The sequence below is a fragment of the Danio rerio genome, chromosome 20 (genome assembly GCF_049306965.1).
Source record: "Danio rerio strain Tuebingen ecotype United States chromosome 20, GRCz12tu, whole genome shotgun sequence".
Taxonomy (NCBI): Eukaryota; Metazoa; Chordata; class Actinopteri; order Cypriniformes; family Danionidae; genus Danio; species Danio rerio.
Genome location: NC_133195.1, coordinates 28022438 through 28047568, shown reverse-complemented (window position 1 = coordinate 28047568; position 25131 = coordinate 28022438). Strand labels below are relative to the sequence as shown.

Sequence of the window (25131 nt, the reverse complement as noted above, 5' to 3'; positions counted from 1 at the left end):
TGTTTGTTTAATCCTGTTAGAGTATGTGGCTCTGTACACGTATGAGAGTCCGGAGTCAGGAGACCTGACGTTCAGTGCAGAGGATGTGGTTCTGGTTACAGAGAAAGAAGGAGAGTGGTGGAGAGGCTGTATTGGTGACCAGACCGGCCTTTTCCCCTCCAACTATGTTAAACCCAAAGAACCTGATGTATGAACATTCAAATCATTGAAACTATTATGCAATTTTAGTTATCGTTTGAATCTTATTTATTAATTAATTTACGGGTTTAATACTTTAATAAATGATGGTACTGGGTTTTCCAATTTGGCAGCTTAGTTCCTGCAAATGATCGTTTTAGACTGTAAAATATGATTTATTTATTTTTTATATTTTACATTTTTAAAGATTAAAGAAAAACCTGTATCGCATGATATTTCTCTAATTTTAATTTTACATTTTAAAAGAAACTGAGGGGTAAAAGCCGTTTTATATATATATATATATATATATATATATATATATATATATATATATATATATATATATATATATATATATATATATATATATATATATATACTGTATCTGCAAGTATATATATTTGAGAAATTATTGCTTTGTATACTTTTTTGCTTTATGTATGTTTGTGTTTATATATACATAATAATTGTACACAGTACACATATAATATGTAAATACTAACTTTTTAATTGCAATTAATCGTTTAAAATTGTTTCGAAATAAGTTGCTATGTTAAGCATTAATACAGTAGACATTTATGATGGCATGTAATGCTTTAATGCTCACTGCATTATTATTGTTTTAGACTGCCAGTTCTGCAGTTCCCAGTAAAAAGCCAGGTGAGATTTAAGAGCATTGTTACAATCACAGCAAAATAAAGATCACAGCGAGCTCTTTGACATTTGTAAACATGATTAATGTGTGCTTTTTATTGGTCTTCAGAAATTGCTCAGGTGACTACAGTCAGTCCTGCAACAACACCAGAGCAGCTGAGTCTGACACCTGGCCAGCTGATCGTGGTGCTGCATAAGAACTCAAACAGCTGGTGGCTTGGTGAACTACAGGTCAGCACATCACTTTACCTAACCGTATGTCTATTGTGCATTAAAGTGTTGTTGTACACTTAAATACAGTGTTTTATACTTGGTGCATTTAATTGTTGTGAATATATGCCATCTAGTGGAGAATTACATAGTGTGCCTTTACTAAACTGGTTAAATTATAACTTAAGTATATTTGTGTGAGTATTAAGTAACAGGTACAGTTGAAGTCAAAATTATTAGCCTTACTGTGATTTTTCTTTTCTTTTTTCTTTTTCAAATATTTCACAAATGAGATTTAACAGAGCAAGGAAGTATTTCCTATAAAAAATTGTCTTGTGGAGAAAGTCTTTTTGTTTTAATTATAATTGAAAAATAAAAATATAAGTAGTTTTTAATAATAATAAAAAAAAAAACATTTTAGGGTCAATATTTTTAGCCCTCTTAAGCAATATTTTTTCCATTGTCTACAGAACAAATCATCCTTATATAATGATTTACCTAATTACCCTAACTTGACTAATTAACCCAGTTAAACCTTTAAATTGCTCTTTAAACTGAATACTAATATCTTGATAAATATCCTGTGAAATATTATCTACTGTCATCATGGCAAAGAAATCAGTGATTAGAAATTAGTTATTAAAATTATTATTTTTAGAAATTAACCATTAAATTATTCTGTTCTGTTAAACAGACATTGTGGATAGCAATATACCGGGGGGATAATAATTAAGGAGGGATTATAATTCTGACTTCAACTGTATGTTTAGTGAGTAAAAAATATTATCGTAAGAATAATAACAATATAAGTCACTAGAGTTTTAAAAATAATGTCTGTGCTTGTAGGCACGGGGTAAGAAGCGTAAAAAGGGCTGGTTTCAATCTTCTAATGTCCGATTACTGGAGGCCAACAGCGGCAAAATAACACCTGCACCTCAACCATGTAAGACACACAAACACACTCACAGCACACTTTTTCATTCATGCTTTTGTGTGCAGTGGTGTCACTGTTGTTTTGCCTTCTCTGTCCCATTCTACTCCATCCATCCATTCTTCTCTCTGTTTTTCTCCTCTTCCCCCTGTAGTGTGTCAGGTTATTGCAATGTATGACTACAAAGCAGCCAATAAGGACGAGATGAGCTTCCAGAAAGGTCAGCTGATCACCGTACTGAACAAGGACAACCCTGACTGGTGGAAAGGAGAGGTCGCAGGGGTCACAGGGCTGTTTCCAACTAATTATGTGAAGATGACCACAGAATGTGATCCAAGCCAGCAATGTGAGTACTATTAGAGCTGCTTTATTAGTTTCAGTTCGAGTTCAGAAGTGTTTGTTTGTACAGTAGGCAGATTATGAGGATTGGAATAGGTTAATCAAAACTGAAATAAAAGAGTGTTGGCATGGAAGCCTGCTTCTCTCATACTGTAAACATTTTTCACTCACAGTTTAGTGAGATAAAAATGGACATTGTGAGATATAAACTTAAAATTCAGAGACATACAGTAAACACATAGTTGTGCAAAACAAAAATATTACATTTTTATATCTGTTTATGTCTGAAAATTCAGTTTTTTCCTCAGTTTTTTGAATTTACATCCACTCATGTGACTATTTTTCTCAGAATTGTGATTTTATTGTGAGTTCTTGGGCTTTCTTGCAATTCTTGACTGTATATCTCACAATTTTGACTCATATTTAGTGGGTGAGATGTTGAGAGAGATATATTTGGCTATAGTCTATCTTCTATCTATCTATCTATCTATCTATCTATCTATCTATCTATCTATCTATCTATCTATCTATCTATCTATCTATCTATCTATCTATCTATCTATCTATCTATCTATCTATCTATCTATCTATCTATCTATCTATCTATCTATCTATCTATCTATCTATCTATCTATCTATCTATCTATCTATCTATCGTTTTCTAATATGTACTCTCTATCCATTTCTTCATTATTCATTCTCCCCTCTGCCCTCATCTTCTGTCCTCCTTTCTTTTTTCTTGTCATTCGCCTCATTTGTGCTTTATTGTAGGATGATAGCTCTGGCCAATGCTTCCTCTTCCTCTCTTTTCTTGGCCAATCAGAACACAGCTCTGGTCCACGATGCAGCCTCAAGACTCAGCCTTGACTAGATTTCTTTGGATTTATCCCCTCCCCTTCAGCTTTTTCTGTTTAAACTATGCTAAAAATGAAAACAAACACATCTGTTTGTTTCCACTGGCTTTCAGACATATATATTGTTTTCTGTTAAGTTGGGACATTTTAGACGCCACTGCTTTTTTCTCTCATTTTTTTAAATGGGTAAAATAAAGGGAAATCTCATGAGATACTGAATTTTCCTTAAACATCTTTTAAAAATAATACTTCTCCATACTATGTAAAGTATTTTTCTATTTTAAAGTATAAATAGATATTTGCAGGAACTAAGCTGCCAAAATGGCTCCTTGGATTTCTGATGTAATAAAAAAGAACCTAGTACCTTTCGCAATTGTCTATTGTGTGTTCAGTAACTCGATCTGCCCATTATCAAAGTGGTAAGGAGAATGAAGATCAATATTACCAGTATCTCATACATACACACACACACACACACACACACACACACACACACACACACACATATTGGTATTGATAGTTTACAAGGATTCTCCATAGGCGTAATCAGTTCTTAATTTGTAAATGAATAATTCCTGGAACGGTCTTTGATTATTTTGTGCCATATAACGTTATAGGTCAGTTATGTAGCTACAAACATAAATTGTTTGAATAATTTCACTATTATGTGCAAAGTGAAAAAAAAAAAAAACAATTAAATGACTCACTTAGTCTTGAGATCGCTTTGCTTCTGTCTCACGCTATCCTGATCCAATTGCGCAGTTTCATCTTCTCAAGATCTTTAGATCAGGCTCATCAGATTTACTTGTGGTTTTAAAAAATGAAAGTATGCTTGACTGCCTCTTTTCCATTTTGAAAATACAAATATTATTTAGGTTGGCCACTATGCCATTAGTTAATTTCACTGCTCACTGCTTGCGAAACAATTACCAACCAATAAGAGTAATTATAAACATAAGTAAGCCGATTGGCTGAAAATATTGTTGAGGGTCTATAGCTATACGTGCCTTCTGCTTTAACATGCACATGGTGACTACCGTTATGTGTGTATGCACACAATCCACACAACCTTGGCTTGCACTCCTTCACATTCTCTCTCTCTCTCTTACGCACACACACACAGACACACACACACACGTAGGTATTAACCATGCACAAGTTAAAATAAATACCGGAACTCAGAACATGAATATCAGACTTCTCCTGGAACAGGATCCGGCAAGAAGCTTAAATTAAGCACTGGGTGTAATATATTTTATACTGTAATGCATCTAATTATATGACCCTAACCGTACCCTAAACCCAACCCCCACTGGAAACCTGTGTAAAATTTAGAATGTCAAATGACACCATTAAGTATGATTTTAAGCATTTTGAATTATAAGGACATCAGACATGTCCCTGTAAACCACCATAATAGAGAACAACTTTAGTCATAACCATGCCATCATACAAAAACTTGCCCTTGTAACCCACCAAAACCAGTACACATACACGCACACTTTATGAACATGCTAACATTTTAGATGGACCACAAAATAAAAAAAGTTTTAAAAAATAAACATTTGACATGGCTACTCTTGAATTACCCTTTTCGTCATTACTGTTCGTTACATCAGCACAATCGTATGTTGTAGATCACGAGAATGTTAGTCTGCCTCTTTGTTCTAGTCAACAGAACTGAAGACCAGTAACACATGTTGCCCTCATGTTTGACCAGCTATGCAGCTCACAGTTGTGATCTTAAAGATCTTAGAGACGTCGCTCTAAATGTCTGTGCTCTGGTGCATTTTTTTCTGTGGGGTGAATTCACAATTACATGAAACAGAATTTTCTGGAATAAAGTTTTCAGCTGTGAGATCCTGTAGTGATCTGGTTTGCTGATGATTGCTCGTTCCTGTATGTGTGTGGGTGTTTGCGTGTTTTTCTTTGTGTGAGTAGGGTGTGCTGACCTGCTTAGTTTAGACTCTATGTGCACTGAGGAGAGGAAGAGGCAAGGCTACATCCATGAGCTCATTCAGACAGAAGAGTCTTACCTGGAGGACCTGGAGCTGGCAGTGGAGGTGAGCCAACAGACAATTGAAAGTGCCCCATTATGCTTTTTTGGATATTAACTTACATTTAGTGCATAAAATAGCTGTTTCTGAATGAAAAGTGTCTGCCAAGATTCAAAGATCAATGTGTCACTACTTTCCAAAAAATACAGATTCTGAACTGTTGTAGAACGACAGTACTTCAAGTGTAGGTTAATGGATTAGCATAATGCTAAGCCATCGTCCTTATTGGCTGCCTGTGAACAACTTCTACCCTCAAACACTGTCATTTTTCTAAGGACATATTGAGTTTAGTTTGGTTTGTCGACATGTTTAGAAGATGCTGTTTTCTGTGCTACAAAAGCAAATCCACTTTGTACACAATTGAAATACTGAGGCTAGAATTGATTTGATAAAACAATGCCATTCTTACTGTTTATAATATGTATACAGTAATAAGTGTTACAGTATCTGCAGCTAAAGTCCAAATATGTTATAGGTTTATTACAGTTATCTATTTTAACAACACAGACTAATCCATCAGAACAGTTAGTGCACAGCAGACTTTCAGACTCGATCTTCAAACTGTTCTAGACACTGTGAGAAAAATGCCTCATGCTTTTTGTACTTTGGATTGATTTAACGTAGTGTAGAAGATCTCGAAAATATTAAGTGAGGAACCTTAGCAGCACAACATGGCATTTTCATTTTCTATATTTACCTCATGACTGCTTTGTTTGACTTTAAATAAATGTGTTTATTTGCTGCGTGTGTGTAAATTCAGGTGTTTTATAAGCCAATGGCAGAGTCGGGACGGCTGACCGAGGCTGAGATCAGCATGATCTTTGTGAACTGGCGTGAATTGATCATGTGCAGCACCAAACTCCTAAAGTGAGTCCACATTGACCCCTAGAGTCTAGCTCAGAATCTGCAGCTGCTGTATGCTGGCTCATAGTTTGGGAACTTGTTAAACAAGTTAAAGACTTCTGGAAAATCATGCATCTTATTCAAATGAAAATGAAGTAAATATATTGATAAATAAAATATATGAGCAAAATAATTCAAGATAGCATAAAGTAACTGAATGAACTCAAGTAGGAGAAATAAATGCAGAAGTAAATATTGTATTGCATTTAAGCATTCACTTTTAGTAACTTTGAGTATTTTATGTGAAAATAATGATAAAAGAGTTCAATTAAAATGTAATACATATTACATGAATACTAACAGAGATAAACGAATAACTTGCGTAGATTAACAATAATTACATAAGCAGTATCTACGTAGGCAGTTAAATTAATTTACATTTGTTACTACATTTTAAAACCTCTTTGACTAATTTAAATGGTTTCCAAAAGTGACTCACTGATATAGCATTTCATAGTTCAAGCTCATTTTAATTTGTTGGTAAACAACAGCAAATGTGTTCATTATACAGAATGTACGAATGTCTGAGCAGGCGTGATATGTGATATTGTATGTGTGTGTGCATATTTACAGAGCTCTGCGTGTGCGTAAGAAGACAGCAGGTGAGCGAATGCCCGTGCAGGTGGTTGGTGATATCTTGTCCTCTGAGCTCTCTCACATGCAGGCTTACATTCGCTTCTGCAGCTGCCAGCTCAACGCAGCTGCTCTGTTGCAGCAGAAAACAGACAAATCACTCGACTTCAAACTCTTCCTCAAGGTCAACACACTGACACACATTCTACTGCTTCCAGACAGATGTGTAGTGTTAGTACGGGTCTGGTTAATAACAATTTTGGGTTTAATTTAAAGGTTGTTAGGACCAGTTTCCTGAAGTCCAACCACTTGTTTTTGTGACTGTTGCATTGTTTTCCGTAGTTGTCCACAAGATGGCGATATGACATTAACAGGACTCTTCTGTCTTTTTCTGCTTCTCATCTCTGTAGAAAATTGCCAGTAATTACCGCTGTAAAGGAATGCCACTGTCCAGCTTTCTCCTGAAGCCCATGCAGAGGATCACACGATACCCACTGCTGATCAAAAACGTACACACTTACAACTCATAAAAGATTGAAAATCAAAGTTTTGAAACTACTATATTTTGAAACATTGAATGTTGCTTTACAATAGAGTTAGAGTAAAAAGTGTGACCTTCGACCACAAAGCCAGACATAAATGTCATTTTTAAACTTGAATAAATAAGCTTTCCATCGTATAGGAAAATATTTGAGGTTTCAAAAAAATCTAAACAATGAGAAAATCACATTTAAAGTTGTTTAAATGAATTGCTAGCAATGCACATTACTAATTAAAAGAGAGTTTTAATGAATGTGCAGTAGGCATTTGCTAAATAAGTTTATTTAACATAATCTTTACTTATTCTAATTATTTATGACAAATTAAAAATCAATAATTTTGAACCAAATTTTGGTTGTTGCCAAAATTATGCCTGTATTATGTGCAGGGTTACACAGATTAAATAAACATAAATGCAACAACAACAAAAAAATTGTAGAATTTAAATATTTTTAAAAACAATTTTCTTATACCAGTGGTGTAGATTTTTGGTTGTTTTGAGCATGAACTTATTTAATTTTAATTAAACATTTTGTTCAGATTTTTATGTAATTTTGCTTCTCAAGTATATGGAAATAGTAATAATATGTGAGAACTTTACTGAACAATATGTTCACATAATATATACAGAATAAGAATAACATACACAGTTCAACAGTCATATGGTGAATTTGCATCATCATTATTACTATTACTACTTCTACTACTAGTAATATAATAATATTAATAGTAATAATAATAAGTAACTAGTAATAATATTAATAATACAGTAATAGTATTAGTATAACAAATAGGAGTATTATTTTATGAAAGGCAATTTTTGTTTTGTAAATAAAGCATTAATTTAATTTAAGTGAATAACTAATTGTGTGTTTTGTCTTTGAAATGTGTTGGTGTAGATTCTGGAAAACACTCCTCCGGCTCACGCTGACCACTCCAATCTGCAGGCGGCGCTGGAGCAGGCGGAGGAGCTTTGCTCACAGGTGAACGAGGCTGTGAGGGAGAAAGAGAACTCCGACCGACTGGAGTGGATCCAGAACCACGTGTTGTGTGACGGAGTCATTGAGGTGAAACACTGTTGTAAAGCTCCACCATGACCTCACAGTGTAAAACAACAGCTTTTATTGCATATTATTTATAAACATGTCATATTGTCATTTCAGCACCTTGTTTTTAACTCTCTGACGAACTGCCTGGGCCCTCGAAAACTGCTGCACAGCGGCAAACTGCATAAGACCAAGAGCAGCAAAGAGCTCTGGGCCCTGCTGTTCAATGACTTCCTGCTCCTCACATACACCTCCAAACAGTTCTCATCCAGCCCAGACAAACTCTTCAATCCCAACTCCAACACACAGTACAAGATGTACAAGACGGTATGGCAACAACACTGCTTATGAGATTAAATTTGTAGGATTATTTTGAGTTTAATCAGGGGCAAACTCGGTCCTAGAGGGCCAACAAACCCTAATCAAACTGGGGATGTCTGATACAAAACTGATCTTTCGACACTGTATCAAGATCTCAAACAGATGCAGGTGTTTCAAAACACTGCCCCAAAACTAAAGCAATTCAACTGAAGATTGCACAAGCGTTTCAAGATCTGGAGAATCTCTGTTTGCTTGACAGGGCTGGAAATCACACGTAGCCTAGTGGAACTTGCTCCACAAGTCATACTGCCACTGTGCTGCATGTGTCCAGAGTTTGAAAGATTTGTACAAACAATCAGAAAGTGTGATTCAATGTCTTTTATTAATCTTAATTTTTAATGACCAAATCAACACATATTTAATTCGGATGTCAGACCAATGTTAAAATAAAATTCATTACATCAAAAAAACACATTTAAATGGCCAAGGTTGCTTCATCTTGGATTCGAACCCAGAATGTCTGCATGCCATTAACTGCTCCACTAAGTCACTTTACATTTTGACTATACAACATGCGGTGTAATTCATCAATTAGCAACTGTTTCTTTGTTGAAGTTGTCTTTAGAACAATACCTAAAAACGACCACTAATCATCACCTGCGGTCTGTGTGGGTCCTAATGCCCCAGTGTAGTGGCGGGGACTCTATACTGCTCACTGAGCACCATCTTTCAGATGAGACGTTAAACTGAGGTCCTGACTCTCTGTGGTCATTAAAAATCCCAGGATGTCCTACAAAAAAGAGTAGGGGTTTCACCCCGGCATCCTGGCCAAATTTGCCCACTGGCCTCTGTCCATCATGGCCTCCTAACCATCGCCATATCATAATTGGCATCATCACTTTTGTCTCCTCTCCACCAATCAGCTGGTGTGTGGTGTGCAGTCTGGCACGAAATGGCTGCCGTCGCATCATCCAGGTTGATGCTGCACACTGGTGGTGGATGAGGAGATTCCCCTCTATGTGTAAAGTGCTTTGAGTGCCCAGAAAAGCGCTATATAAATGTAAGGAATTATTATTATTAGAGACAGGTTTTGAGATGTTTCTAGGCTTCCACAGAAGCAGAACAGAACTGTTTCAATGTTTCACTAAATCAAACACACTTGCCTATAGCTTTCTAGTGATCTTAAGGATACTGATTAGCATGTTTAGGTGTTTGATTAGTATTGGAACTCTGCAGGACACCAAAGCTCCAGGACAGAGTTTGCCTATCCCAGAGTTAAACTACTAGTGATATTTGCTGAACGTCCATCTCACACTTTCTCTCTCCTATTCTCTTGTTATTAGCCAGTGTTTCTGAATGAGGTCTTGGTGAAAATGCCCTCTGACCCGTCCAGCGATGACCCAGTTTTCCACATTTCACACATTGATCGTGTTTACACACTCAAGACTGACACTATCAATGAGAGGTACATGTTCACACACCAAACATGAAGCGAACACGCAACACATGCTTTTAAATTACTTGCAGGATTTTTTTGATTTGCATGAAAAACACAAATGACTTTCATTTTTAGGTGAACAATTTTTGCAATCAAGTTTTTTGATTTAAGATCTGAAGTTATAAAATAGCCAGCATTGCTAAAGCACCTATAGCATAAATATATTTCCTTTTGTGTTCAATGTATTGTTCTGCATGTCCCTGTCAAATCTAAATTCAAAAGTATTACTTCAATACTTTCTGTTAAATGGGATAGTTACCCCAAAAATGAAAATATGCTATTAATGTACATCATTCAAGATATAGGAGACATTTTTCTTCTGTTAAACATTGATTGAAACAATTCAACTCAAAGTTTACCATCACTTTTAAAGTCCAAAACATATGAATACCTGTAAAATGACTGGTCTGTGCACAAAACAGAACATTATTTACAACATTATTTCATTAACCTACAACCTGAGCAAGTGGATACATCTGATTATTATTTATTTTATTTATTAAAAGTTCTTTTGGAGAGTTGGTTTCTGGTTCAAATATCTATAAAAACTTTCATTCTGACTCTAAACAATACCCAATCTTATTACACTGAGCGTTCTGTAGTATGGGAATGCAGTTACTAACGTTATCGATAACTGTCATGAAATCAGGACGACGTGGGTGCAGAAGATCAAAGCAGCATCTGATCACTTTATAGAGACGGAGAAGCTGAAGAGAGAGAAGGCGTATCAAGGTTGGGCTTCAGTGGTGACTATTAAGAGTCAAAGTCAGTGTGACTGAATGAAGCTTTACTGATAAATGTCTGTGTGTGTTGTTCAGCTCGCTCTCAGAAGAACAGTGGCATCGGTCGACTGCTGGTAACAGTGCTGGAAGCCACAGAGCTGAAGCCCTGCAAACCCAACGGTCTGAACAAATACTCATTTTTACACTTTATTAGCTTTTAAATCTTCAAAGTAATATAGGACTACTTTCGAAGTTTCAGTTTGTGTAGTTTTCATGATATTTTTATGAATTTCTCAGCACAGCATAGTGTTATTTCTAGACCTGTCACAGTAATCAATATATAGACTTATATAAAAACCAGTTCTAGCAACATTTTAGCTGATTGCCCAATCTCTATTGTTTTGTCAGTGTCAGTATGGTTAAAAAACACTATAGTATTTACTATACATTGCTATAATATATTTCCATGTAGGTGTCTGACAACAGAAAATACATTTGGTGGCAGATATCGCAGCCTCGGTTACTTTTTTACCTTGGACTTTTTTGTTAACATTTATTATTATTTATTTGTTTAGGATATTCATTTTCACATTCTGATTCCAATGGTTACTTATTATATTGTTAAAATGACTAGAATTAAATGAAATATTCCTAAGAATAAAATATTATGTGTTCTTTGGAAGAGTGTACTTGCATTTTTATGATATTATATTGTCATTCTGGCATTATATAATGAGTGGCGTAAAATGGTCTTAAAATGGCAACAATATTGTTTGTCGCAATATATTTTGGTATTTTACAACAAAAAATAAATATTGTGACAGGCCTAGTTGTTTCCTATCATCCTAGCCTCTAGTGGCATGTTTGTAGAACATACAGTCTTTCATGAGTTTATAACTAACTATTATATAACTGTTATTGTAATTATTTTGTTTTATTATATAATTATTTTAGTTTTAATTATTTATTTTAATTAGTTTGGGAATTTTGGTTTGTTTGAGTTGAAGGACATTTATATTGAACTCAATATTTTTATTCATTAACAACTTTTCTCACTAAATTCACTTGTCAATATTAATACAGTAATATTGCAATTCTATTATTTACATGAACAATATGTAATTAATAAAATACACATTTTAATTAAAAAGAATTTTGAATGTTATCTTTTTTCATTTCTAAAAATATTTTTCTTTAATGATTTTAAGCAAATTTATTCTTCATTATTTATACTTTTTTTATAAGTTCTACATAAAGTTAAAAATTTGATTACAAGCAACCCTCTCCTAATTTCTTTGAAAGTAAGCCTTATTAAAATGAGTTTCATTATTTTGGAATAAATTTTAAGACGTTACTAAGAAAATACTTCTAGTATTTAACAATTCTTGTACTATACTATTATGCTTTTTATATAGATGTATCCAAAGTGACTTAATTGCATTTAAGATGTAAATGTGATTTGTTTCTTGGGAAATAAACCCATGACCTTAATTTTATTAGCATCAGTACAAAGGAACACCACAGTTTTGATCCTCTAGTAAATAATGCTAACTTTAAGGATGTTTAAGAATTAATAGCAGATAACAACACACAAATACAGAGTAGTGTGTAAGTATATATATATATATATATATATATATATATATATATATATATATATATATATATATATATATATATATATATATGTATATGTATATATATATATATATATATATATATATATATATATATATATATATTTTTTTTTTTTTTTTTTTTTTTTTTTCCACTGTGTGATAAATTATGTGTTTTTAGGGAAGAGTAACCCATACTGTGAACTAACCATGGGCGCCCAGTGCTACACGTCCCGGCATCAGCCCGACACGCTCAACCCAAAATGGAGCTTCAACTGCCAGTTCTTCATCAAAGACTTGTACCAGGATGTCCTGTGCCTCACTGTCTTTGAGAGGGACCAGTTCTCTCCTGATGGTGGGACTTGACCCAACAAACACACAAATCAAACATAAATACACAAAATGCCTATGTTTAACCAAATGTGCTTTCCAAACAGATTTTCTAGGTCGAACTGAAGTTCCTGTAGCGACAATAAAAAAAGATCAAGATGGTAAAGGGCCACTGGTTCGACGTCTGCTGCTTCATGAAGTCCCGACTGGAGAGGTTAAAGTGAGGCTTGATCTGCAGCTCTATGAACAAACACCTCACGTATGAACTGAGAAGTGCAACATTAAACGCGTCACTTCACCAGTTTCAAAGTTTGTGTTGATTTTTAAAAAAGATATGTGACGGAAACTTTACCTCACACATTGTTGATAGTGGAAAAGGTGAACCACTGCACAAACTGTACCCTACGTCAACATGCTGTAAAATAGAGGGCTACATGGATTATGCTTTTTTTTTTTACCAAAACCAGAAGACTGAAATAAGGTGTGTAATTAACACAAGCTCAATATAAGGGTGTCAAACTCAGCTCCTGGAGGCCCGCAACCCTTCAGAGTTTAGTTACAGCCCTGCTTCAACACAACTACCTAATGTTAGAGATGGCTGATGTGAAACTGACATTTTGACTCCGTGTCAGGATCCCGAGAGGCATGATCAAAACTCCCAGGTCATGCGACAAAGGTGATTTAAAACACCAGGTCATGTGACTAAAGCGATTAAAATCATCAGTCATTTCAGAAGCATCTCATGTAGCCTAGTGGACTGTGCATGTGCAAAGAGTAACTGTACTTCAAATGTCATGAGTTTGAATCCAGACTGAAATTATGACTTAATGAATTTTATTTATGTTACTTTTTATGAAACAAGACACATTTATTCACAAAGTGTTCATCCCCCTGGATTCCAACCCATTATCTCTGCATGTTAGTGAGGAACTCTCACCGCTTCACTAACCCTTTTGAAACCTTAACTCTACAATGTAAGGTTTAATACCTCAATTTGCTAAACTGTTTCTTTGCTGAAGCTGTTTCAGAGCAATACATAAACATGGCCACTAGGTTTCCCTGCAGAGACGGGTTTCGAAATGTTTTGAAGCTTCGACACATTTGCTTTAACTGTTTCAGTGTTTCATAAAGCCTCGCCACTATTTGAGATGTCAAACCAGCCTAAAGCACTCAATTAGTTTGATTAGGTGTGTTTAAGTAGAGTTGGAAGTACACAGTGTAGAGCAGTGGTCACCAAACTTGTTCCTGGAGGTCCGGTGTCCTGCAGATTTTAGCTCCAACCCTAATCAAACACACCTGAACAAGCTAATCAAGGTCTTACTAGGTATACTTAAAACATTCAGGCAGATGTGTTGAGGCAAGTTGGAGCTAAACCCTGCAGGGACACCGGCCCTCCAGGACCGAGATTGGTGACCCCTGGTGTAGAGCTACACTATGGCTCTCCAGCAACTGAGTTTGACACCTGTGAGATTTATGTTCACTCCATGCTTTTGATTTTTTTTTAAGCTTGTACTTTAGCAAGGCGGCTTTTAACAAGTGCCTACAGGGGCTGTGGAGGACATCAAACATCAAAATGCTAAGAGGTACTGTACTAGTCCACTTTGTTATTGTACTTTTGTGCAGTTTAAACTGAGACTTTCAATAGAAAAATACTGAAATACTTACCAGAATCTTTAACACACTAATAACCTAAAGTTAAAGTAAGGAACGAAGTTACAAACTTTACACACTTTTATCCAGTGTCACTTACATTTGGTCTGAAGGTGAAAGTTTTTTTCATTGGTTGCTCACTTTCCCTGGGAATTGAGCCAATAACCCTCACACCATGATCTATGGATTAAGCTACAGAAAGGCAGAAATCTGTGTAAAGTCATTTAGAACAAAATCAGGCCAAAACGTTTGTTTTTAGTTGTTTTTGTTTTGGTTTCTGTACAATCAGAGAACAGATGAGAACAAACCAACACTGGCGAAAACCAACAAAACTTTTTAAAACTCCAATATTTCATACTGTACATATCGGATCAAATTAAATGTGTATACACCTCTAAGGTATAAAGTGCAATAGATAAATCTTTAAACTTCCAAATGGCTATGATCATTCTTAACTGCTGTTTTCTCACTGATATAATTTTATTTGTATGTTTTGTATTTATTGAGAGGAAAATGTGCAGCACATATTTACATATTCTTCTAAAGCCTAAAAAGACTGAAAAAAAAGCATTGCTGTAAGAATGTAAGGGCCAAATTGCTGTTGATGTTGAAGTCAAAGGAATGTTTACAGCCTATGCTCATCTTTTTACCTCCGCCTGCTAAATTTATGTTTCAGAAATCATCAAAGTTGTGTTAATTTGAGAAGACTTATATTATAATATTATAAAGTTGTTGTAGCGATAGGGCTTGCTTTCTGAAAAACTCTAAAAGCCAAAAAAAAAAAAAAAAAAAAACAGAATGAATGCTAAAGTACCATTCATGTTGGTCTACAAAAATCATCCCTGCAGCACTCGTAGGGGCTCATAGTTTCATATTCACTTTCACGCATGCTAATATTATGCAGAAAACTGGGTAAAACGTGAGGATTTGGTTTGGACAGGAACTGGTTTATTTAAAAATGTTCAAGTCTTTAGATTTCATTAGTAACCCAAACATAATCTACAAAGTTTCAAATAAACATGTTTTGATTTAGTTTTTCTGGCCTATTAATCATGCCTCACATTTTCCTTAGTTTTCAAATGGCAAAAATTGCTGTATGCGAGATCTCTGAAATACATGGTTTTGCATTGTCACTTGATGCCTTTAATTTTTTCTTTAACACCTTTAATCTGAGCACCATGTACAGTAGCTTCCCATGTATAAATAGATAGAAATATATGTCACTGTTTTAATGAAATCGCTTGCACTCAGAACATGATAAACATAAATCCATTAGGCCAAGTGTGCACGTGGTTCAAAAACCTGTTTCTGGAGCTTTATAATTTCATTATTGAATACTGAAACAATTTTAACACAAAAAATCTATAAACACACTAATATATTTATTATTAATATTAAATATTTATTATAATATATTAATATTTATTATTATTAATTAATTTTAAATTATTATTTGAAGAAATTTAGGGAAGTTTAAGAATGTATAATTCGTTTGCTTTTCCAACAGCATTGGGCTTTATGGAGATTTTTATGTACATTTGGATTGTTGATGCTGAATGTTGCAAGTTTGTGTTTATTTGAATGTTGTTTTGTTGTTTTATTAATGCGCAATTGTATAAACTGCTTAAATATTAGATTGTTGTATAGTCTTGAGTACAATTATTCAGATACACCAAAGGCAAAAATTAAACACACCGAATGTTAACAAGTCTTACCATAAAAGATCTGGTTTCTTATTTAATTATTAGTTTTGTCTGTTTTATTTTTCTTTTTTACATCCACATTATTTGCATTTTAATTCACAATATTTAATTTGATTACAATGCAGAATATAATAGGTACTGTTCAAAGACACATTACATACAGTAAACCTAATTAATTATTGCACTTTAATGACATAAGCACCATTCGCAGTAAACTAATGTTAAAAGGTCCTATTGAATGTTGTCATCAGGCATAAGAGGAACAACACTGGCGGTGAAAGCCTCGTCTCTCTGCATGAGTCGCATGTGTCGTTCCTCTGGTCCTGCAATAAAAGATCATATATTACTAGCAATGAAGCTCTAGAAACACAGCGAAGCCCTGATTCCACCTGGTAATAACATGCGATTTTGCGTGATATAATCACAAGTGGTCATTCAAGACACATTTCCGTTTCCACTAGATATTAACATTGTCTTTAGTGAACATGTGCGTTCAGACATTTTCCACTTATTTTTTTTTACATTCTACATCACTTTTGCTCAGAGCTCAGTGCAATGCATAAGATGTAAAAGACATGTACATGTTTCAATCTAATGTGTGTGTTTCGATTCAACACAGCACAGCACAGCTTACAAATAGATTTTTTTTTTGCTGAAGGGTTGCAGCAAAAATTTTTCAGTAAAGAGATTTCAGTAGTTGCTTTCTGGGCTTTCATTGCCTTTCTGAACCAATTTTTCTTCATGTGTTCAATACTTTTTCCCTACGTCATTTAATTTTATCATGTATAATTTAATTTGTAAACTTTGATTTGTTTTCCTTGCATATATGGATTTCCTTGGCTGTTAACATCATCTGGGACAAATTTCTCCTTCAAAAACAGCACCGTTAGAAATGTTTTCTGAGAAAAATGGTGACATGTTCAATACTTATTTTTCCCGCTATATATCAGTTGACATCGATCGATACCTATCATGATAAATGCGAGTGGAAATGTAGATTTTAGCTTCTAAGTGAAAGGTTTTAGAAACCAGACAGTTGATTTATAACTCTCTCAAAAGAAATGTCTTGTATTAGTCTTTAGTTTTCTCGCTACACATCCCATAATGACCACATATTCGGTCAGTTGGCAGAAAGGGTGATTTTTTTTTTTTTACTTTATGAACAGTCAACCTCAAGATCGTGTTTTGTTTTCTCTGGAAGTAATTGAAATTGGTTTCAAAACATTGATCGGATTGATTAAATATCATCTAAACACCATTTCTAAACGGGGCTGAACTGACACAAAAGCAGCTTTGCAGTGAACCCGAAGTTACCTTGATCTGCAGTCCTCCCAAAGTCTCAGTGAGCCTGAATCTCTGGAGGTTCTGGCCTGTTTGAAGCTCTGCTGGGAAGCAGGTGGACTCTGGAGAATCTCCTCTACCTGCTGACGCTGATATATGTGACCTTTAATAGCATGTCAAACAAAAGACCTTTAGTTCCCCACTGTACTTATAATGAACTGCTGCGTCCCAATTCGCTTATATTACATCCTAAAATGTGCTTTTTTTTGTGAAGAAAAATATGCTTTTGGTACATACTAATTCCTCATTAATGGACCATTCCGTTGCTTTGTTACATGCTCTGTCAGTCATATCAGGAATTCTACTCAATTTTTATATATATTGGTGATGTAGCAGCACATTCATCTGCCATTCATGGGTTTTTTATGCAAAAAATCTTAATCGTACAAATTCTGTATTAAGAAGTATTATGAAGTAAATGACCAAACGCATGTTTATAAAAGTTTACAATGTTGCTAGAGATTAAATATAATGCAGAAAGCATAAAATAATACATATTTTTCATTAGGTTAGATGTGAATCTCTAACTAAGCCTCTCCACTTAACCATAGATCTTGTGCATTTGCCATGCTTGTAGTTTATTTCCACCTTTTTTGACCCAAGTTTGTAGTTCTAAGCGGATGTCAAAATTAGCTGTTAAGAATACGCACAGATCTGCACTTCGGATTTCTACTGGAAATAGTAGACCATCCCGGTAGATTTGATCTATTTATTAAAACATACTATGGTTTGGTACATATAAGTTTAAATTTTGAGTACTATTTAGGATGAAAGGTATACGAATTGAGATTAATAGCAGATATATTTTGGGAAAGGATAAACAGCACCTGTTTGACAGCGAAGTATTGTCGTCTTTTCTTTAATCCTTGTTCTGGAATGAAGTGACAGAGGATCCTCCAGTGCTGGAGTGGAAATCTGCTCAAAAGACCTCATTTAATATTTAACCAAATCAGTGTGTATTAATAATAATAACAATATTATTAATAATAATAGGACTCACTTTGTGATATTGTGGTGTGCTGAAATAGTGGAGGAATGGATTGTACTCTAGAGGATCATAACTCTCTAGAAACACAAAACCCTAAAAAATATCATAAACACAGATTTCAATCATTTCAATTTAATTTACCATTGATTAGACATTCTTTATAGCCATAGTATTTATTTACATGACAACAATAGGCCTAACATTTGAAGCTTGCTCACTATAAAAACCAGCAAAAAGCTGGTGCAAATATCACTATCTAATATCGGGTTTCACAGTAAAGGCTGATGCAAGACTGAATTGCATGTTTGAGCTATCTTAACTGAAAATAAGTAAATATTAGAACACTAGTATAATGCACTCTCATAATGTGCACTAGTGAGACATTTTAAATAAGCAGCTTAAAAAAAGGTTTTGTAAAGCTTTTCAGTTTTTTACATTTCAACCCCAAATACATTTTTATAATTATTTTTAATAAATTTGTAATTTCTTTTTGTATTTGTACAGCCAATTATATATTAGAATATAATTTTTACGTATTTATAGAAATAAAACAATAAAAAATATTGAAATATTTGTATTTTATATTGTTTCAATTATATTAAAACAAACAGATTTTTTTTAAAAGAGAACTGTCTTTTAAAAAAAAACAAATTAAAGAAAAAGGCTGTCATTTTTTAAAATCTATTTATATAATAAAATATATATTTTCATTGATACTTTTAAAGAATATATAAGAGATAACAAAACAATGGCCTGTTAAAATACAATAAACAAATCAAGCAAATGATTACACCCCCCCAAGAAATAATATTAACGCCTCTATATTCATATTGTTTACTGCTTTTCTGTTTAATCCTTGCAAATTTACATATTCAGAGTTAAAATGAAAAGCTTTAGTAAGTTAATTTTTTGACTAAAGCTTAACAGCATAATTATCTTAATTCCTGTAAATGAACACAGGGTCACAATACAGTCACCACAGTACCTTAGCATTACAGTAATCTATATAGTGTGCATGCATGCTCCTCATTTTCTGCATCTCATTATATCCATGCTCCATAAAATGTTGCTGAATGCTCTGCTGAATAGGCAGCCACACATTCTGAGTCCAGCGTTTATGAAGGAGTTTGCGCTTCCTCAGGTTCAGTGTGTCTTTATGAGTGAGGTACAGATCCAGATCCTGCACACAAACACAGATGAATCGTGGGTGACAGAAAGAATCAAGTCTTAATAGCTACAGTACCTAAAACATCACCTTAATGAATCGAGCCTCAGTCTCCAGCAGTGGCTGTGTAATGGCATTCACTTCTTGCTGTTCACGGCGTAACTGTTCCTGTATGTGAACAAACAACGGAGTTGAGGAAAGTGTGTAATGCGTTATTTAAATAGTATTTAATGTGTTATAATGTAAGTGTTGATGTACCAGTAGTTGTTTTTTGGAGCTGAGTGAAAGGGTGTTTTGACTGTCACATATAGGCTTTGAATTCATCATTGTACAGGTTGATCAGATCTTCAAGGTCTTTTTAAATTAAATTCCTGTGTAACACGTTTACCGATGAACGCTGTTTGAAGACACTGCAGGTACAGGAGCAATAACACTGACATATGCATACAATTAGATATACAGCATGACAGTTTGATGTTCTCATATTATGATGTTCTCATGCAGAACATAACAATAAAACTGTTAATTTCTGTACTTAATGAATAAAAATTATTTTGGTTTAACCATATAAACCATTGGTATACTTTTTAAAACTTTTATTATTAAAGTAAAAGCTTTTAGTTGTGTATGTCTTTTTGCTGTGAAATTTTTATATTATATGAAAGTTATACTTAACATTGATTTAATTAAAATAAATTTAATTTCTTAATTCTTCTGAAGTCGATGCTGTGTTATCTAAAAATGATCACAAACACGTCTGAAATTCTGTTATTTTATGAAAAAAGACATTTTATTAAAAAAAAAAAACATTGTATTCAAACGACTATAAAACACAAGTTTTAAAGTGGTCTCTTAATCTCAAATATTTTTAACATGTTTTAAAGAAATCATTGTATTTATTTGTTTAAAAATATACTCAAAATAGTAATAATGCTTTAGTTTAAATCAGTGGTGACCAACCCTATTCCTGGAGATCTACCTTCCTGCAGTTGCAGTCCATATCAAACCCATATTTCAGTTGCAACCCATATCAAACATCATTAGGGCTGGAGCTGAACTCTGCAGGAAGGTAGATCTCCAGGAACAGGGTTGAGCACCTCTGGTTTAAATTAACCGGTTTCTATATAAAAGTATTTGACAACATACATTTTTCTTATCATCAGGCTTTTCAGGAACTTATATTTGTATTTGTATACAGTATGTGCATATGAAAACCTAGTTTTGTTATAAAGATAAGTTTTTCTAAAGGTTTAATAAATTATTTCATATGTTAGGCTTAATAAACAGAAGTGTTTTCTCTTTTAATTAATTTTTAAATACCTTAGAAATTAAAACTATTAATCTGGAACAACCACAGTCCATTCACTGCTATTGTGAGCTTAATTTGACATTAATAAGTCATTTGGTCTTTGTTTATGCCATGAAATATAATGATGCTGTGACATCATGGGGCAGTTGAGTTCAGTCAGTGTAACCTGAAGTGCAGCATCTGATTCTCCGGGGTTTTCAACAGCGAACAGCCTGACACCACACACTACATGCTGAGAAGAAAGAAAAGGCATCCATGCATGAAGTCCTGAACTGCTCAGCGCTGAAGGACTCCACCTGGCATGACCAACCAAACTTCATCTGAAATATCTGGAGCAGACAATAAATAGCATTTTGAGTGTTCTTGATGGCAGATGAAAAGCAAAGAGCATTGCAGCTTATGGATCTAAAACAGTAACTTAAGAATATAACGCACCCAGTGAACTGTAGAGCTTAAGAATGTTGTTTACAAGCAGACAATTTTATTAAGCTATTTTATTATTCCTAATACATTTTATTAAAGAAAATGTTAAAAGAAAATGTTATTAAAATAAAAAGTTACTTAAGCTTCATATGGCTTCCAAATCTAGGCTATTTATTCTCAAATGTTTTATTGTCATGAAATTATTAAAAGAAAACTGACAAACGTGTACACTACATAAGTAAAGTAATGACGGGCTTTACCTTATTGAAACAGTGGGTACACGTACACACTATTTAATGCTAATCGTCGTCGTTGTCGAAATGATGCGGAGAACAGCCGACTCATCTGTTGAATGTTTTGCGCGCCCCCAAGCGTTACTAGGTGACGTCTCTCAAAAAGCCGAATCGTGAACGCGCTCCTTCAGACGCGCGCACCCACGTTCAGACTCGTGCCGTCATCCTTTACCATAGCCTACCATATTTTTTTTACTGTAAATGTTTTTGCTGAACGTTGCCTTCACCTAAACAAAACAAATATAGGCCTATCAAAACCACCAACATTACAATACAACGTAGAGGGAGATCTCCAATATTTAAAATAAACTATTATTTCCAAAACCTTGAAAGTATATAGCCTGTTATTGACCATTTTTCGTTTGTTCTGACATTATATGGAAATATAATTTTTTTCTGTCCTTATAACAGAAATATTACACTTGAATAACAGTGAATGTTTATTTTACAATGTATTGTGAAAAGAATATGATTTAATGACATGTTAGTAGATACAAATCAAACCAAAATATTCTGCTATGATGAGGTGCCTGATTGGGATTAACATCAGTAGAACAGGTGAAACTTACATTCTTCAGAAACTGACAGAAATGTCCTTTAATTGAAAAACTGAGGAAGTAGTTCCCTAACAGATGGTGTTACTCAGGCTTACACAATAGCTACAGTGAAAGCAGAACTTTTCTATTTGCAAAACAAGTCAAGATGTTAAAAACAGTTAGTAATCAATGCATAATATGTATCTATAATAACCAAAGGAACCACATTTTAAGATAGCATAACATAAGACGTGTCATATTCATAAGCATGCATGCATTGTGAGTTATTTAAGACCCTTATTCCCATTAGGGATAAGGCCTGCACTTCAGTTTTTTCTTTGATTTGTTAATCATCATTTTGACTGGATTTATGTTTCATGAAATGTATTTTTATTAATTTGCTTTTAGAGTGGACATTTACTTCATGTGCCTCATCCATCAACAAAGTTCTATGGTAAGATATGGTCTAACCTATTTCTTTTTATCCTTACTAACTATCCAATCCTAAACCAAACTCTCACTGAGAAATATAGTAAGAGATTATTTGGAACTTTCCACTGTCTTTTCGGTTATCAGAAATGTTTAGAAAAACTATTAGTCACTAGCATGTTAAAAAATGAACACAAATGGATTAAAGTAATTTGATGAGTATACCATAATTGACAACATGTGTTTAGATACATTGCAGCATCAGTAAAATGCATCATCATAATGTAATGTAACGTTCAATATTAGAATAATAAATGGGCCATTTATCAATACGGACACTTTTAGCTTTGTGAAGTTGAGTAAAAAAAACTTGTTCAAAATTAACGTAACATAGCCTCAAAAGTTTAAACAATTTGTCTAGTTTTAGGATCTGTAAGAGGACAAACTTAGATAAGAAAATTTTTTCCATCGTGAACTGAACAAATGTCAATTCCACCACATCTCAATATACAGCTTATTTCAAAATGAAATTAATTATGGCAGTCAAACATTGTTCAAGATCATTTTTGTATTTAGTTTAACCAATCTTTCCATAATGTATATGATAATGATACATTTGTCAATGAAATAAATTAGTGGTATGCTGAATTGTACACCTGTAACACTAAAAATTAAGTTTTATTTTAATTTGGTTAAGAGCTTATTAGAAAGAAAAAAAACTAAATTTGTATATTTAATAAAGCATGAACTTATACATTGTGAATACAGTTATAATGTGTGATGAGAACTTTTTGAATCTTTTTTAAAAATGTGTGTGGTGGTGGAAATGACAGTGGTGGAAATGACATTTCAACAGTTTATTGTGAAAAATGAAAAATAGCTTTAGCGATTAGTTTTGAATAGATACTAGCCTTTCATGTCTACAAAACACTCTTGTTTACCTTAATTTTGTTTGGTTTTTAAAAAGATATTTGAAGGTACAACATGTTTGGAAATGACGTAGAATAAATGTATTTCCTTATCAAGCAATATTTACCTTGACTTTTCTTCAAGTGTCGCTGATGAAAATTGAAAATCCCTCCATCTTGAACATGTTCTCAGATGACACTACTCATTTTCATTGAAACCACCCAAATAATCTTACACACAAACCTTTTAAAGCGACATTACAGTGTTGTGATGGAAATCACACTGATACTGTGAGACAGCTATAAAAAATAATATCGATAATAGTCTCACATTAATAACTACCAAATGTTTAAATTATTTCACTAGTGCTTAATTAAGATACATTAATAGATACCAGATAAATAATATTTTAAAATGTTATTTTCATTGTTGAAGTTTAAAACTCTGGGTGTGCGACAAGGTGAAAACAGTGATTTTGACACCTAAAAAGAGGTTGAATAATATGAAAAAAAAAAAAAAAAAAAAAAAAAAATATATATATATATATATATATATATATATATATATATATATATATATATAGTAATTTTAAAGTTTTAAATTTTAAAGACAGTATTTTTTTAAAGTAGGTTTTATTGTTAGTTTGAAAAAGAAAAAAGAATTTGAACAAAATTATATATATTTTTGGATATATGGTCAAAGGACATAAAAGTGGGTGTAGTTGAAGAATTACCCAAATACATTTAAGACATATTGCCATAGATGCTTCTGTAGGATGACCCATAATTAGCCTGTTATACTATCATACTTCCATGTATGAAAGGTGCTTCTACTGTAAAATTATCAAAAACATAATGAAGAGCAAATCTGTCATTTTGGACACTCGATTTGTGAATTATTTAATTTCACCATGACACACATTGGTTTAAGAGTGGTTTGCTGAGCCCCCCTATTGGGCCCCTGGTTATTGTTGAGAACTGCAGGTTTAATTCACCATGCATATCAACTCATTAAAAACCCAAAAGAAAAATCTTAATTATATGAAGCCTTCAGCAAACATCAATGCTGGTGAACGAAAGCATTTACAGTACATTACAAACATTCCCAAAATATCCCTAGAAGCTAAACACATTGCATGCATACCCAGACCTATACTGCCATAAGGGCCAACCTAACGGGTTCCTAAACGAGAGAACAAATGAACTTGCACAGTATAAAGATATACTAAATAGATTATAAATATTAAACTTGTGTAGGCTATATGGTCATCTTTTATATTCTTGTATGCATTAAAATAAACGTCATACTTGTCACGTGATTACATTGTACTTCAGGAAGAACTCATTTGTCTGTCAAAAATCATCTTCCGGATCACCTTACCTGTGACTCAGCAATCATCCTACCCAAAGCGATAAAAGCACTGCTCTTAAATTTTGAGGATGTGTACTAAACTACTTAAATATAAACATTACCTTTCAGAAAGGTAAATTAAATTCTTACAATAGATCCTACATCTCCATTGTTGCTGTATGAGTTGTGCTGTTGCTAAGAGCCTGCTAAACAATAGCTTAACTAGGATAAGCTAAGCTTTTTAGACAGTTTTACATTGAC

General features: G+C 33.6%; 2 protein-coding genes across 11 annotated transcripts in view; one reads left to right on the top strand and one right to left on the bottom strand.

The window, feature by feature from the left end:
* itsn2a (intersectin 2a) overlaps nucleotides 1-15223 on the top strand; it is a 79749-nt gene extending 64526 nt beyond the window's left edge. For 4 of the 8 annotated variants that reach the window (XM_009300809.5, XM_021468487.3, XM_073932906.1 and 1 more), the window contains 16 exons: nucleotides 21-187; nucleotides 807-840; nucleotides 944-1065; nucleotides 1891-1987; nucleotides 2130-2321; nucleotides 5110-5231; nucleotides 5986-6092; nucleotides 6702-6885; nucleotides 7112-7210; nucleotides 8141-8308; nucleotides 8405-8614; nucleotides 9952-10073; nucleotides 10756-10838; nucleotides 10925-11008; nucleotides 12626-12799; nucleotides 12882-15223. In XM_009300809.5, the coding sequence (XP_009299084.1) occupies nucleotides 21-187; nucleotides 807-840; nucleotides 944-1065; nucleotides 1891-1987; nucleotides 2130-2321; nucleotides 5110-5231; nucleotides 5986-6092; nucleotides 6702-6885; nucleotides 7112-7210; nucleotides 8141-8308; nucleotides 8405-8614; nucleotides 9952-10073; nucleotides 10756-10838; nucleotides 10925-11008; nucleotides 12626-12799; nucleotides 12882-13039 (2123 nt within the window). In that variant the 3' untranslated portion in view covers nucleotides 13040-15223. 8 annotated transcript variants of the gene reach the window in all.
* Nucleotides 15224-16125: 902 nt separating this feature from the next.
* On the bottom strand, nucleotides 16126-21722 carry fam228a (family with sequence similarity 228 member A). 3 transcript variants are annotated; one of them, XM_073933077.1, is made up of 9 exons: nucleotides 21614-21722; nucleotides 20719-21259; nucleotides 19880-20600; nucleotides 19712-19789; nucleotides 19442-19636; nucleotides 18469-18549; nucleotides 18296-18383; nucleotides 17442-17571; nucleotides 16126-16450 (listed from the first exon to the last, which is right to left on the bottom strand). In XM_073933077.1, the coding sequence occupies exons 3-9, from the start codon at nucleotides 19946-19948 to the stop codon at nucleotides 16375-16377; spliced, it is 717 nt and encodes a 238-aa protein (XP_073789178.1). In that variant the 5' UTR covers nucleotides 19949-20600; nucleotides 20719-21259; nucleotides 21614-21722; the 3' UTR covers nucleotides 16126-16374.
* Nucleotides 21723-25131: the final 3409 nt, after the last annotated feature.

Bases quoted from the DNA above. Each gene is read 5' to 3' on its own strand.
- fam228a (XM_073933077.1), bottom strand. From the start codon at position 19,948: ATGATGAATTCAAAGCCTATATGTGACAGTCAAAACACCCTTTCACTC. The intron at 18,384-18,468 runs GTGAGTCCTATT...TCTTTTGAGCAG, and splicing joins GCACACCACAATATCACAAA to ATTTCCACTCCAGCACTGGA. The intron at 17,572-18,295 runs GTGCTGTTTATC...ATGCTATTAAAG, and splicing joins AATACTTCGCTGTCAAACAG to GTCACATATATCAGCGTCAG.